Here is a 12804-nt window from a genome sequence, read left to right as displayed (position 1 = left end):
CGGTTCGCCAAGGGCCCTTCCTGGCTCCCCCTCATAAAATCACATGTGGAGTTCCACAGGGTTCAGCACTGTCCCCCATTTATTTAATATTTATATTTCCCCTCTGATCCAATCCTTGAAGGAAAGAAAGGTGACAGTGTTCAATTATGCAGACGACCTACAGCTGGTCTTTAAGATAGACGGCTCGGACAGCTCTATGGTGGACTTTCTTGCTACAATGCTATACATACAACAGTGGATGGACCATAACCACCTTAGACTGAACCCGGGTAAGACAGAGCTTGTTCTGACTGAGGACAGCTATAAGTTCTGGGGCCCACACTACTGGCCTGCTGAGCTGGGTCAACCACCTTCCCCTTCCAGCTCGGCCAAAACATTGGGAGTCTCCCTCAATAATGAACTCACATTGAAGTCCCAGGTAGGCACAGTGATCTCGAACTGTTTCTTCCAGATGCGCAAGATTAGGAAGATCCATCGCTTCTTCACCCATGATGCTCTGATCCGGATCATAACTACCGTTATATCTCATCTGGATTATGCTAACTCTGTGTACCTGGGAATGCCACTATCTGTTTAAGCGACTGCAGTTGGTTCAAAACCAGGCAGCTCGACTGGTCTCCCGGCAACCAAGATGGCAACCAGTTACACCGTGCTCAGAAAGCTACATTGCCTTCCCATTTCTCAGCGCTGTGTTTTTAAAACAGGTTGCCTTGTGTTTAAAGCCTTACATGGCAAAAGTCCTGCGTTTATTAACAGCCTGATATTTAGATATGCTCCTACTTGAAGCCTCCGCTCTGCCCATCTTTCACTTCTTACTATCCCTACCTTCAAGCGAGTTCGCCAAGGGGGCTGCAGATTTGCGGTCCTCGCTCCTAAACTTTGAAACTCCTTTTCTCTGAAAATTCGGTCTAGTACTGATATTATGCAATTTAGGAAACTCCTTAAGACCTGGTTGTTTCTGCAAGCATACGATGTGGTATAGCGGTGAGCACTGCTGTCTCTTTAGTCCACTTTTGTAGCATATCATGTTTCGGTCAGCGCCATCAAGCCACCCAGTGTAAGTGCGCTCTATAAATACTCATTAACATTATACAGCATAAGAAAAATCTCACTGAAAACAGCTTCATGAAAATGATGGTATTTCATGAGCACCTCTAAGATCATGTTTATGACGCAGCCACTCACCCTACACTTCTACTCCACTATCACCATTGCGCACTAGGACATCACAGACATGTGACACTCGCTGACCGGCCTCAGTATGGCCACTCTGCAAATACTACACCCAACTTTATAGTCTAACATGACTTTGGCACCTATGTTCTCCGGCTCAACTTCATCCAATGATTTTGCCCCACCTCCCCAAAAGGAGTAGCATGGATGAGAGCCTGGTCCAACAGTTCACTTGTATAAGAATGCGATTGTTAAAGTTCTCAGATGTGCAATATTGAATGACTAATTAGTATGTCTTTGTATGTCTCTCCCTTTTTTGTGAATTATTTTTTTAGAGAGTTGTGCTGATGTACAATGTATTGTAAAATAATGTGTTTTTAATCATTTATGCGTGTAAAATTATGTTTATGAAATTGTGATATGTTTCAATTGTTTTTAAATTGAATATTTATGAAAAAGATTTTTGTTTTTAACAAAAGAATAAACTCTTGAACTATATAATTTTTGTGTGGGTATACTATAGTGTGTGTATAAGACAGTGTTCATATGTGAATTGTCCTATGAGCATAGGGTGTATGAAATGTGGAGAGGCACCATAGACTCGGTCAAAGAATTCCATCTGTGGCTGAACAGCAGGAACCAGTATCTTAAATTCACAATGGAGGCGCACAAAGAAAGGATTGCCTTCTTGGATTTGTCTATTTATGCAACACCTGCAGGCTTGCAGAGTGAGCTATATAGGAAACCCATGGCGCATAATTCTCTGCTCCTTTACGAGAGCTATCATCCTAAGTCCCTACGCCCAAACTTACCCTATGGGCAGTTCTTGCGAGTCCGTAGGAACTGTTCAAGGAAGGTGGACTTCGATGTACATGCCAGAAATCTGTGTACACAACTGAAGGAGAGACACTATCCAAGTTCATTGATTAAGATGTCAAAGAAAAGAGCAATGAATAACCGAGAAGCTCTACTCGAACCTCCCACTTCAAAACCCCCGTTAGAAAGACTCACTTTCGTGAGTACTTTCAACACCAGGAGCAATAATATCCAGAAAATCGTGAGAAGACACTGGCGCATTCTTAACCACTTGGCTGCTAAGGCAATATTTTACTTTTCATTGATTTTCCATTGAAATCAATGGAAAGTCCATGACGAGTTACCCTTGTCATTAGCGGCGAAGAGGTTAACAGCAAGGATAAGATTGCGCAGCCCTTATTTGCATTTAAATGGGCAAGTAGCATCCGGGATCGACTGGTGCATACACGCCCCAAAGAAATCAACAAGAAAATTGGCGAAACCCTATGGAATCTCCCTCCTGTGGTGGGTCACCACCCCTGTGGCATCTGCTCAGTTTGTCCCAAAACAAAACACTCAAGTGAGATAGACATAGGCACGAATAGACCTTGGGTGCAGTGCAATTTCAGCAACTGCAACAGCAATAATCTCATTTATATGTTGACATGCGCTTGCTCCATTCGATATGTGGGTATGACCACTCGAAAAGTCCGCACAAGAATGTTAGAGCACAAGAGCTCTTTCCGCTGCAAGAAGTCTCTGACCAAACTCACAAGACATTTCTTGGAGAAACAATATTATGAAACTGACTTTCAATGGACTCTCCTGGAAAAGCCTTTTATACCTGGGCATATAAGGCATGTGTCTAGGTACCTTTTCTTAAAAGAACAAAAATGGATTTATAAGCTCCGGACTGACACAGATGGATTGAACGATGATATTCCTTGGACCCTGTTATAGAGATTCAGGCTGGGGGTTAATGCACCCCAGCACGAACTTAGAAGGAGTATTACATGATTATGTACAGCATTCGAAATCCCCATCAGAGTTGATACAATCCATTCTATAGTATTTCACACAAACTCTACAAGATAGTTGATTGGGGCAATAAGAGGCAAAGCCTATTCTTCATGTACTTTGAAATACATTTCAACACCATATATAGAGGACAGGAAAAGCGCCACATAAGACATTATGAGGTGAACATAAATATACCACATCTGTGGGTGGGGCTTTTGTTAAATACCACATAGAACATCTAGCTAAAGCGTGGGTGTTTCATTTACCATCACCACCACCATCCAATATAGACCCTATGAACTTTACTTTATCTATTAAAATAGTTGCATGTTTATCATAGGAGTATTGGATTCTATATCACTAATTTGGGTGTGAGGGTGTGTCTCTCCTTGCTGGTACCCCGTGGGACTCTGAGTATCCAGTGAGCAAGAACTACAAATATGGATATAAGGACATCATCCAGTAGTTCCTTCAGCAAAATGTTTTATTGGATTTAGAACACCAAGGAAATATAAACTTAAAAACATCAATCCCGCTCGATACAAACATAGGGGTTATAGATCCTCTGTATGCAGCTTTACGCTGCATACTTTGGTTGTCAATACATGTTATAGCAAGGGAACTACTAGAATGGGCGGTATGATGTCATCTTGTAGTCCCTACCGCGAGCGATCTCGCAAGATCTCGAGCGCAAGAGAGAGTGCTTTGCATTTCAGATGGAATCGGGGGCATAACTAGCAGACCGGCGCTTGGTTTGATAAAGAAACGGAATCAGGAACTCGCCCCGGTTTTTCCCGCCGATCTTTGCAGTTACTAGTTACTCATGCTATTTTTAGCAATAGAACTACAACAATGGAGAGGATGATATCATCTGGTAGTCCCGAGCGCGATTTCGAGCGCAAAGGAGTGCGCTGTATACTTGATTGAGGCGGAGGGTTACAATACCAACACCCCCCGAAGACACTATTAAAGAGCAGATCCTCTACGATTCGGTACCTCCCCCAAGACTCAGATGGGAGCTTGAGGTACCGACGGAGAGGTGAGTTCACAGAACCTTAACCATATTTATTTAGAGCCACATTACATAGGCTTGGATAATACAGCTAAAATAAATGTTGTTGGTAGAGTCCTTAGATTAATACTACTCCCACTGAGAATATGTAATTCATTTTTTCAAATACAACTCTGTGTTAGATGATATATCTGGGAGACTTTGAGGCTGGGCACACATAGTTTGAGTGCCGGAGTCTCCACATATGTTGTTCTCTAGATAGAAGTAGATTTGTTGCACAGGAATAGTTCTGGGCATTTTAAAAGGCTGTGTAACTAAGCTTTATGTTGCTCTCTCTTTCTGTTTTACTTCTTATATCTTTGTAGTGCTGGGCCTCGTAGAACCTGAGCAAGGTCCAGGTGAGGTGAGGTCAATTCCCCTACCATGAAGGGTGAGCATGAATAGACTATTTTTCTTATAATCGTTTTTGGTGAAATACATGGTTTTAGGTGAATGACAGTCTGTTCACAATTAACTATTATACATTTTCCTCCATATAAATCGTACTTCCTAACTGACATGGAGGGTTAATGTCTTCGGTTGTCACAGGTTGTATCATATTCAACCGCTATACTTACTTTTTCCACTCTGGTGGTGGCGGTGTTTCTTTTTGTTTAATTATCACTAAGTGCAACTATTGAAAGAACAGAGGCCCTGACGAATGCCAAGGGATGAAATGCCCGTTAGGCAGAAACATGTTGGCCCGTTACAAGACAGATATTTGTTGACTGTCTCTCTTGCACTGTTCTAGGTTTTTAATTAGGAGGTGCTGTTCGGCCGCAGAATAAAGTTGTTAGTAGGAGGACACACCATCCTATTTTAAAGTCACTATTTTCGTTGCACTACTATTCACTTACCCATCAAAGATCAGCCATCAGTGACGGTTCATTTGTGTTGGTGGACCAAATCCTTTACCAGCAACAAATGGTGTGGCGCTTGATGTCCCAATGATCAGGGGACTAGCCTAACTTACACCTGGGTTTGGCCAGATGATAGGACTGATCACCAAGTCAATTTGATGGTAACCCATTGCTAAATGTTTTGGATTTGTTGACCGTTTGTGAATGATCTGTACTGTGTCGGTTTTTCCTATACACATAGTGTTCACCTTCTGTTGAAATATGCTGTCTCCATGTGATTTAAAACACTCCGAGATTCTGGTAATTCGGATTGACAGTGCAGCTACATAATTAGGCTGTTAGACCCCCCTGTGTTTTTGGGTCATACATGTAGAAGGAGCTGGGGATAGTAATCAGGCAGGGTCTTTAAACCTTATATCCCTTGGACCCTCTCGTAATGGTTTGTTGTTGATGTATGTCCACCAAGGGAAAGCTCTTTTTTTCTACTGACGACCTAAAGGTGCTGTATCTTCAAGTGTATTGAGTCTCAACTGTGCACACCGCATTCTACCCTGAAACCATCAAGGGCCCAGCTAAGGTGTCCATTCCACTGCAGCTAGATATTTTTTTGTCCCTTAAGCTGGACAAATCAAGTCATGCTTGGTTTTGAGGCCCATGAACATTTCCTATTAAAGTACAGACCTCAAAAGTGTTGTTTTCTCCAACTCGCAGCTGTATGAATTATGATACTAATTAGGTCTCCAGGCCAACAGGCCTCATCAGCGTGCAATTTACCTGCTGTAAGTTGATCTGTTCAAGTACCGTGAGGTGCATCTTGAGGTGCCACCATCAGTACTTGCTCAGAGTTCATCAGTTAAAGACCCCCAACCATGACAGCACCGCAGTAGGCCCCTTAAGAGTATCAGGGAGATCCCTCACGGGCTATAGTCAGGGCCTCCACACTCAAACTGCTAACTTTTAGCCAGTAGCAGCAGTCACTTGTTCGCTTCACCTCTCCCCTTTGCGATCATCTGAGAATAAAGAAAACCACCCTGGCCGAGGACAGGGAAAAGGCCACCCCACACCTGGAGCCCTTGTCAAAAATACACTCTGCAGAAGACTTACAAGGACTCCTGGTTTCAGTATGTAGGGTCTCCTTCACAATGGAAACAATCAGCCTGGCCTCTGTGGGTTCTCCAGTCTACACTTGTGCTCAGACTGAAACCAGTATTGCACATTCAAGCCTTCCTGGCAACAGCAGATGTGATGACGTTCTGCTGAACAAGACTGATGGAATAGATTCCAGTATGTGACATAGCTTTGTCTGCGTATTATTGGCTGAAACATCTTTTTTATTAAGTTTTGCCACAATGGCTGAATGGTGCATGAAATACAGTGTTCCAACATCTATACTTTTCATGAAATCTCTTCAAATTCTAAATGTAAGAGTAACTCACACACAGATATGGCCTCCAGAAACCAATTTCAGTCATATTAGCTATTTCAACTCGAGAAGCCAAACTGTCAATGTAATACTAGAGAACAGTCATATTCTGCGCCAATACCCTTCATACAAATAGGTCTTCCTAATGTCTCACACAAGCTCGGTACACCACACTAAAAATCAAACTAGAAAAACAAAGTAATAAAAACGGTATCAACCAGCTGGCATTGTGAAATAATGGCTTAATGATTTGATGCATACCTCTTATTATCCAGTGGGCGCCCTTCACTGGAAATGCTGCGAGGGATGTTGGCGGAACGCTCCTGAGGCTGACTTTTCCCTTCACCTTTTCCCGTCACAGATCTGGATGAGACCGGGCTTTGCAACTGTGAAGGGATTTGGCTGAGCTGAGGTACTGGCCCCTTGGCAGCATTGCGCTGCCATTTGTTGTTATTCCTGAATGGGAATTTCAGCTCATACGGAATACTTTCGTTGACTTTGTACTCCACCACGGGCATGCGGTAGGTTTCGGAACACCCTCTGAAAAGAAGCAACACACAGAAATGATAATTTCATTAACAACTCCCCACTAAAATCAATCACGAATTACTCAATACACGGAGTGTTTGCGTCACATCACTGCAACACAATCACAGCTCCTTGGATAATCCTCATTTAAACCCCCTCCGACACTAGAGGTTTATTGATTCAAAGACATGGGAGAGGAAACGGACTACATTTTGAGAGTTCATTGAATCTCTCATAGGAAGGATAACAGTGCAACGTACCATAAAAACCTGAAGGGAAGTCCCCTACTTTCGTTCCCAGTCCAGGACCCACAAGGTGGAATGCATTGAATCAATGTGCATAATGACATCCTCTCACACCAGGTATAGAAGTTCAAACACTCCTTTCTCGGGAAGCTTTTAAAAATAATCCCTCTCAGATGGTAGAAAAATGGCTTGATACTGTTGTGGGGCATGTTCTCCCCGACATTTGACCTTTCAAACATTTTCGAGGAAAATGTATCAAAATTTAATTTATACAACTACAAAAGTATCTTTGTGTATCAAGATGAACATGACTCCCACATCAATGTTTCAGGTGCTGGAGTTTTGTGCCACAAACCATTACCAGGTGTGCTAATTCAACTAGTCCAGTCGAAGCAAACCAAGACTTCAACCCCAAGAACAGGTAAGGGAGTCCAATGAAAGCAGTGCACTATGAAATCCTACTATTATAAGATATCGTCATAAATCCAACTGTGTATTTCCAGACAGAACTATACTTTTATGAAAATTGTGCAGCCCACTATGGGATAGGTACATCAATTTGTTACAAAAGTTAAAGAAAAGACCAGAGGAGTTAGCACGCCGTACTTGAAAGAGGATCAAGGTACTACCTGCTAACTCCGCTTTAATAATCAGCAGTGTGTGGCAGAATCAGGGAACTAAAAAGGTTGCCTCTATTTTAAGACAATAAATCTAGACCCAGACAGAGACTGCTTCACCCCAGACTTGAACCATAGGGTAAATAAGAGGGACACAGAAGGCCAGGAACCTGCGCTGCTGCTCTCACAGTTCAAACAGGTAATTAAGCTTGAGCATAGCTCCAGTAATTTTCCAAATGATCCTGCACAAGTGGTATTGATAAGAAAGCATTTATGAATTTATCAACCAAGTGAATGCTCATGCTTTACATATGCTGAGCTGGTGAAATTATCTGGTTGTAAAAACCTAAAATGTTTGTTAGAAAAAGGATCTTGCGGAATTCACTGCAGCTGTTGAAACGGTCTCTGAAACAACTGTTGAAAATAACTGATCCAGTTCATATTTTTGATAAGATGCGTGGTCACTTCTCAAGGTGTCTACAAGGCTGTCAGCCTCACCAGGCAAGTGTTTGGAATAACAGGTAACCTGTGCATACTGCTCCAATTCCACAACCTCTGCTGGAAACTAAGATGGCCTGGTACCTTCCAGGTGGCCATACATAAAATATTGCAATAAAGTTGTTCATTAAGATTTTAATTTCTTCTGATGTTTGCTCTTAATAGTGTCAGTTAGTTGTGTGCACTCATTTATTTTTTATTGTTTGATTATTTAAAATCATACAATATATAAAAAACTACAATCCATATTTAAAAAATGTGCATTTAAGGATAAAAACGTGTTCTTCAATATTTGGGTCAGAATTCTACATTTTAAAAGTTTAACAAATAATCATATCTCTAAGAAAAATTCCACTTATAAACAGTAATTTCTCTTTTACCAATACCTGGATAGTGCAAATCTTTTTGTATAAGTTCACTATTATAGATGTCCCATTTGTACTCATTAATAGTTCACTGCAGTACTGCGGACTTCAAATCATAGGAATTCAATTTCTTTTTTATCACTCATATACATTTTACAAAAGCAGACCTCTTGTAAGTGCTTGTCTACAAGACCGAATTCCACAAGTGTAAAAATGCCTCTAAAGTGTTGCTCTTCTTTCTTCCTTTAACTCCGGGCATATATAAAGCCAATAGTTAATATTTCCTTCTCCTTTTTTGCATAATCAGAAAGGCATCGGACATGTGGAACGCAGTCATTGAATTGCGTGCGACGATCCTGGGAGAAGGCCAAATCGTGTTTAAAAAGAAACTACTTTTGTTTTGTATGTAGGTTCGTCCCCTTCCAACATCAATGGACACTTGAAGGAGGTCGTATGGGTTTTCTGTCCACTCAGAAAGAAGCATATGTGCCTAGCACAACAAGGGGTAGTGGCTCTTTAAAATGCCACTCAAGCAACACATTTCAACCACCCAAGAACTAGGTGCATTTGGAATAAGTCGAATCTGGTGCTCCAATTATTGTAAACAAGCTTTCACTGTAGAACCAGACATTCTTGTACAGGTCTCATCTTCAGGGAGCTGTGAGGATCAGCTTAAAGGTCTCATGAACTGGAGTACGAAATTTTAGCATTTTACTGTCAGTGTTCTTGCTTAAAGAACTTCTTGCATCTTTTTATTTGAGCCAGTGGGCTTACCACAGAATATTCTAAACTAAGCCGTGTCCAAGAGAGAGCGATTTGAGGGACTTCTTTACATAGACCTGTGGGACCACAGTCCATAGAAAATCCGAGACACCCTACAAAAATACAAGCCATCCATGTAGGCCATGATACCCTGAGCAATTAAGGCTTTACCAGCCACTCAAAGAAGGAACGTAACAGAGTGCAACAAACAGCTCAGGCAGGTGACCACTAGGGATATGCATTATTTAAAGATCCTTGTGACCCAATGGGTAACACCACTGACTAATAGTGCAGGCCATTCAATATTTAAGATTTGGATACAAACTTATCACATCTCTCGACTTATTGATGTCAATATATTGCCCTGCACTCTACTAAAGGAACATTTAAGAAACCTATTGAGGACCTTTAGATAAAGGATCAGCCCCAAACTAATTTCTTTTTCAACAGAAGGTGCATCAATTGGATTCATCTGATGCTTCACAACATGGTCTACTGTGCCCTTTAGTAGCATAATGAGGATCAATTTCTATAACCATCAACATTTTGGTGGCAGTGGTTGGAGGCTTTTTAAAAAAAAGAAATTCCAGTGTGTGTCTAAGATAACTTGTCCCACTTGCCTATAGAAATTCTCTGTAATCTCTGTGGTTGGAAATCATTTCCTCTGTCCAAATGAAGAAGGAGAAGAGGATGTGTAGCCTTAATGTCAATCTAGTTTTTTTGCTTGTGTTAATCATTTACAGGAACTTCTGCATCTAGTACCACCAGTAATTAATTCGAGCTGTGATGACTGTTTTGGGGCAGTTTCCAAAACTTCAACACTTGACGAAATGATCCCCAGCTCGCACATTAAGATATTTCATGTGAATCTAAAAAGAAATTGCATTTCCTTGTCTAGAGAGAGCACAGCAACCTTGCCATTTAGTTGGGTCTTCACACGGTCTGCAGCGCTTTGCTAATATGTGTGAATAACTCAAATGTGTTGTGCAAAAAGTCGGTTTAAGATCTCTAGCAATCTCGGGCTTCCTACTGACTAGTAGGCAAACATCTGTGTAACATCTGATATTTATGTTAAGTAAAACACTGAAAATTAATATTCCAAGTATATGGTGGCAGTCTTCCTATTTGATGATTGGCAAGAAACGTAGACAATTCATATCATACCGGCCCTTCTTCAGGCTACGATCACCAAGGCCTTGAATGAATGGAATGTAAATATGGCTGTTCGGATGCACAGCAGACAGTAACGCTCAGTGCATGGCGAATCTGTGAGCTACTGCCACAAGCACCAGTTGAGTCAAATAAACATTTAGGTGTTGATTTCCAGCAATTTATGCTTTTTCTTGCAATTACCCATGGTAGCTAATGCCAACAACATGTTCATCATAATCTTGAGACCTTCTTCCCCAAATGTTTCCCTGGAGCACAACAAAAGTTATAGCTTTGTTTAGTTAAAGATACAAAATAATTATTTTCCTGCCTGCACTCTAACTTAAACTTCATAGAGGCCATCTTAAGCTGAACAAGTATGAAAACCACCTCATCTGGAGAAGTGATTAGCATTGGACTGTTAATTGAAACCATATCCAGTATGGCATCCATTTCAATCTTCATCCCCGAGTTTCCCACACAGCCCAAGCCTTGGGGTGAATTTATAAACATTATAGTCTAATTCAGAGAAAGCACGATGCACATGAGCTTTGGCAATATTCTATTAGCACGAGCTATCATTTTCTGCACAAACATCAAGATTCACTTGAAACCAAGTTAGCAGAGGGGGTAGCAATTTCTCATTTACAGAGGTGGCCTCCGAAATGATTCTCACCTAGGGGCATGTTTTCTGGTATCTAAAATCTCATGGATGCCTTCAGTTGAATGTCTCTGGGGAGAAATGCACCTGGTTATCCGCTCCCTCAATTTATCCCTTGAACAACCCCAGGCATAACGTCAATGACTGAAATAGGCTTTTGGATCGCCTTGTTCTCATACAATTTCTATTATTGAGGAGGGATTCATCAAAAGGATATCTGTCAAAAGGGCAACTGTGGGATAATTTGGTGGGTGGCACGAGTTCTCCAACCTGAAAATTGGCAGTGCTCTCGTAGCATTCCGTTGTTTAAATTAAATGAGCAGTGCCTCACTTAACACATGACCAGAATTTGGATTCAGACACACATTTAATAAAAGAAAAATCTGTTGTAAAAATTTAGAAATAGGTATGCGGTTTGTAAATTACCCTCCCTACTCAGTGGCAAGCACCCCTCCCTGAAGCTACACCTCCTGTCCCTACTTTATAGTCGACACTTAAGATTTCAACACAAGTCGATGTCAACCATACCTGCGAGGAATGCCATCTTCATGTGGTGGTATTATCACAACCTTCACAGTCACAGATGTCCTCAACAAGTCAATCATCTGTTCATGACTCAATGTTGCCACAGCAACTTTACAGATTTCAACCAGTCGACTGCCTTGTCTTAATCCAGCCTGCCAGGCATAGCCGTAAGGTTCAACATCGGCTACAATCCCTTCATAGTTTACGTGAAAACCAAGCTGCCCTAGACCATTCCTCCTCAGCGTCATATCGACAGTCTCACAGCCCTTTGTCACAACCTGAAAAACAAAAGAAACTACAATCATATCTTGTATGCATATTTGGAGGTAATACAGAGGAAGACAGCTAAAATATAAAAGATGCAATAGTAAAAAAAAAAAAAAAAAGAATAATTTTCAAATCATACATAATTATGCTCAGCTTGGGAGTTTCGCTCTGCTAGGCATTCTGTTTGCCCTGTGATTTGTCCCACAACCAATCATGAAATTAGAGTATACAAAAAGCATGCTTGCAATTCAGGACAATGTGACTAGGCCTGTACAAATTATTCAGACTGATTGCAGATGCGTGGTTATCCGGAATGACCACGAACAAACTGAGCTTTCACTGTGAAAAAGTAGAATGAGCATTAAAAATATTACTTGTCAAACGACTGCCAGTTACTAAATTACAACTAATGATTAGTGGCCAATGTGCTGGGAAACTGTATACGTTTTTTCTGTCCTCAGCCCCATAATTGACTGAAAATTGGCGATTCTCGCAGAATCACTTCATATTCCAATGTCTAAAATGGAAAATGTAGAGTAATGTAATGTCATTGTGCTGTTCACAAGTGTAACTCTCCAACTAATGCACTTCAATCTTGTATAGCCTTTTAACACCCCCTATTAATGTTAAGGACTTGTTACCCATTTAGTTTTAAGCTAACATACATGAAAACAAACGGTTAGCAAGACGGGAAGAAGGTTATTTCTTCAGCTTTGATAGCCAACATGCAGCTACAAAGAAACATTTCATTATTAGCCAAAGGTGACTAGACTAACAATACACAGCATGATAAATAATGCATCCCTCTCACAAGGACAGATGTGAGAGAGAAACGGGTAACCAAATCCTAATGGCATCAAATTGA

At 41.1% G+C, this 12804-nt stretch overlaps 1 protein-coding gene across 4 annotated transcripts in view; it reads right to left on the bottom strand.

Moving 5' to 3' along the window:
- SIPA1L1 (signal induced proliferation associated 1 like 1) overlaps positions 1-12804 on the bottom strand; it is an 847070-nt gene that overhangs the window by 290443 nt on the left and 543823 nt on the right. For all 4 annotated transcript variants that reach the window (XM_086937055.1, XM_086937054.1, XM_086937056.1 and 1 more), the window contains exons 11-12: positions 11676-11950; positions 6584-6862 (exon numbers count right to left, since the gene is read on the bottom strand). In XM_086937055.1, coding sequence (XP_086793181.1) covers positions 6584-6862; positions 11676-11950 — 554 coding nt within the window. The remainder of the gene's footprint in view (positions 1-6583; positions 6863-11675; positions 11951-12804) is intronic.

This window comes from Lissotriton vulgaris, chromosome 9, assembly GCF_964263255.1.
Source record: "Lissotriton vulgaris chromosome 9, aLisVul1.2, whole genome shotgun sequence".
NCBI lineage: Eukaryota > Metazoa > Chordata > Amphibia > Caudata > Salamandridae > Lissotriton > Lissotriton vulgaris.
Note: the sequence above shows the minus strand (reverse complement) of the source record. Positions and strands in the feature narration are given on the sequence as shown.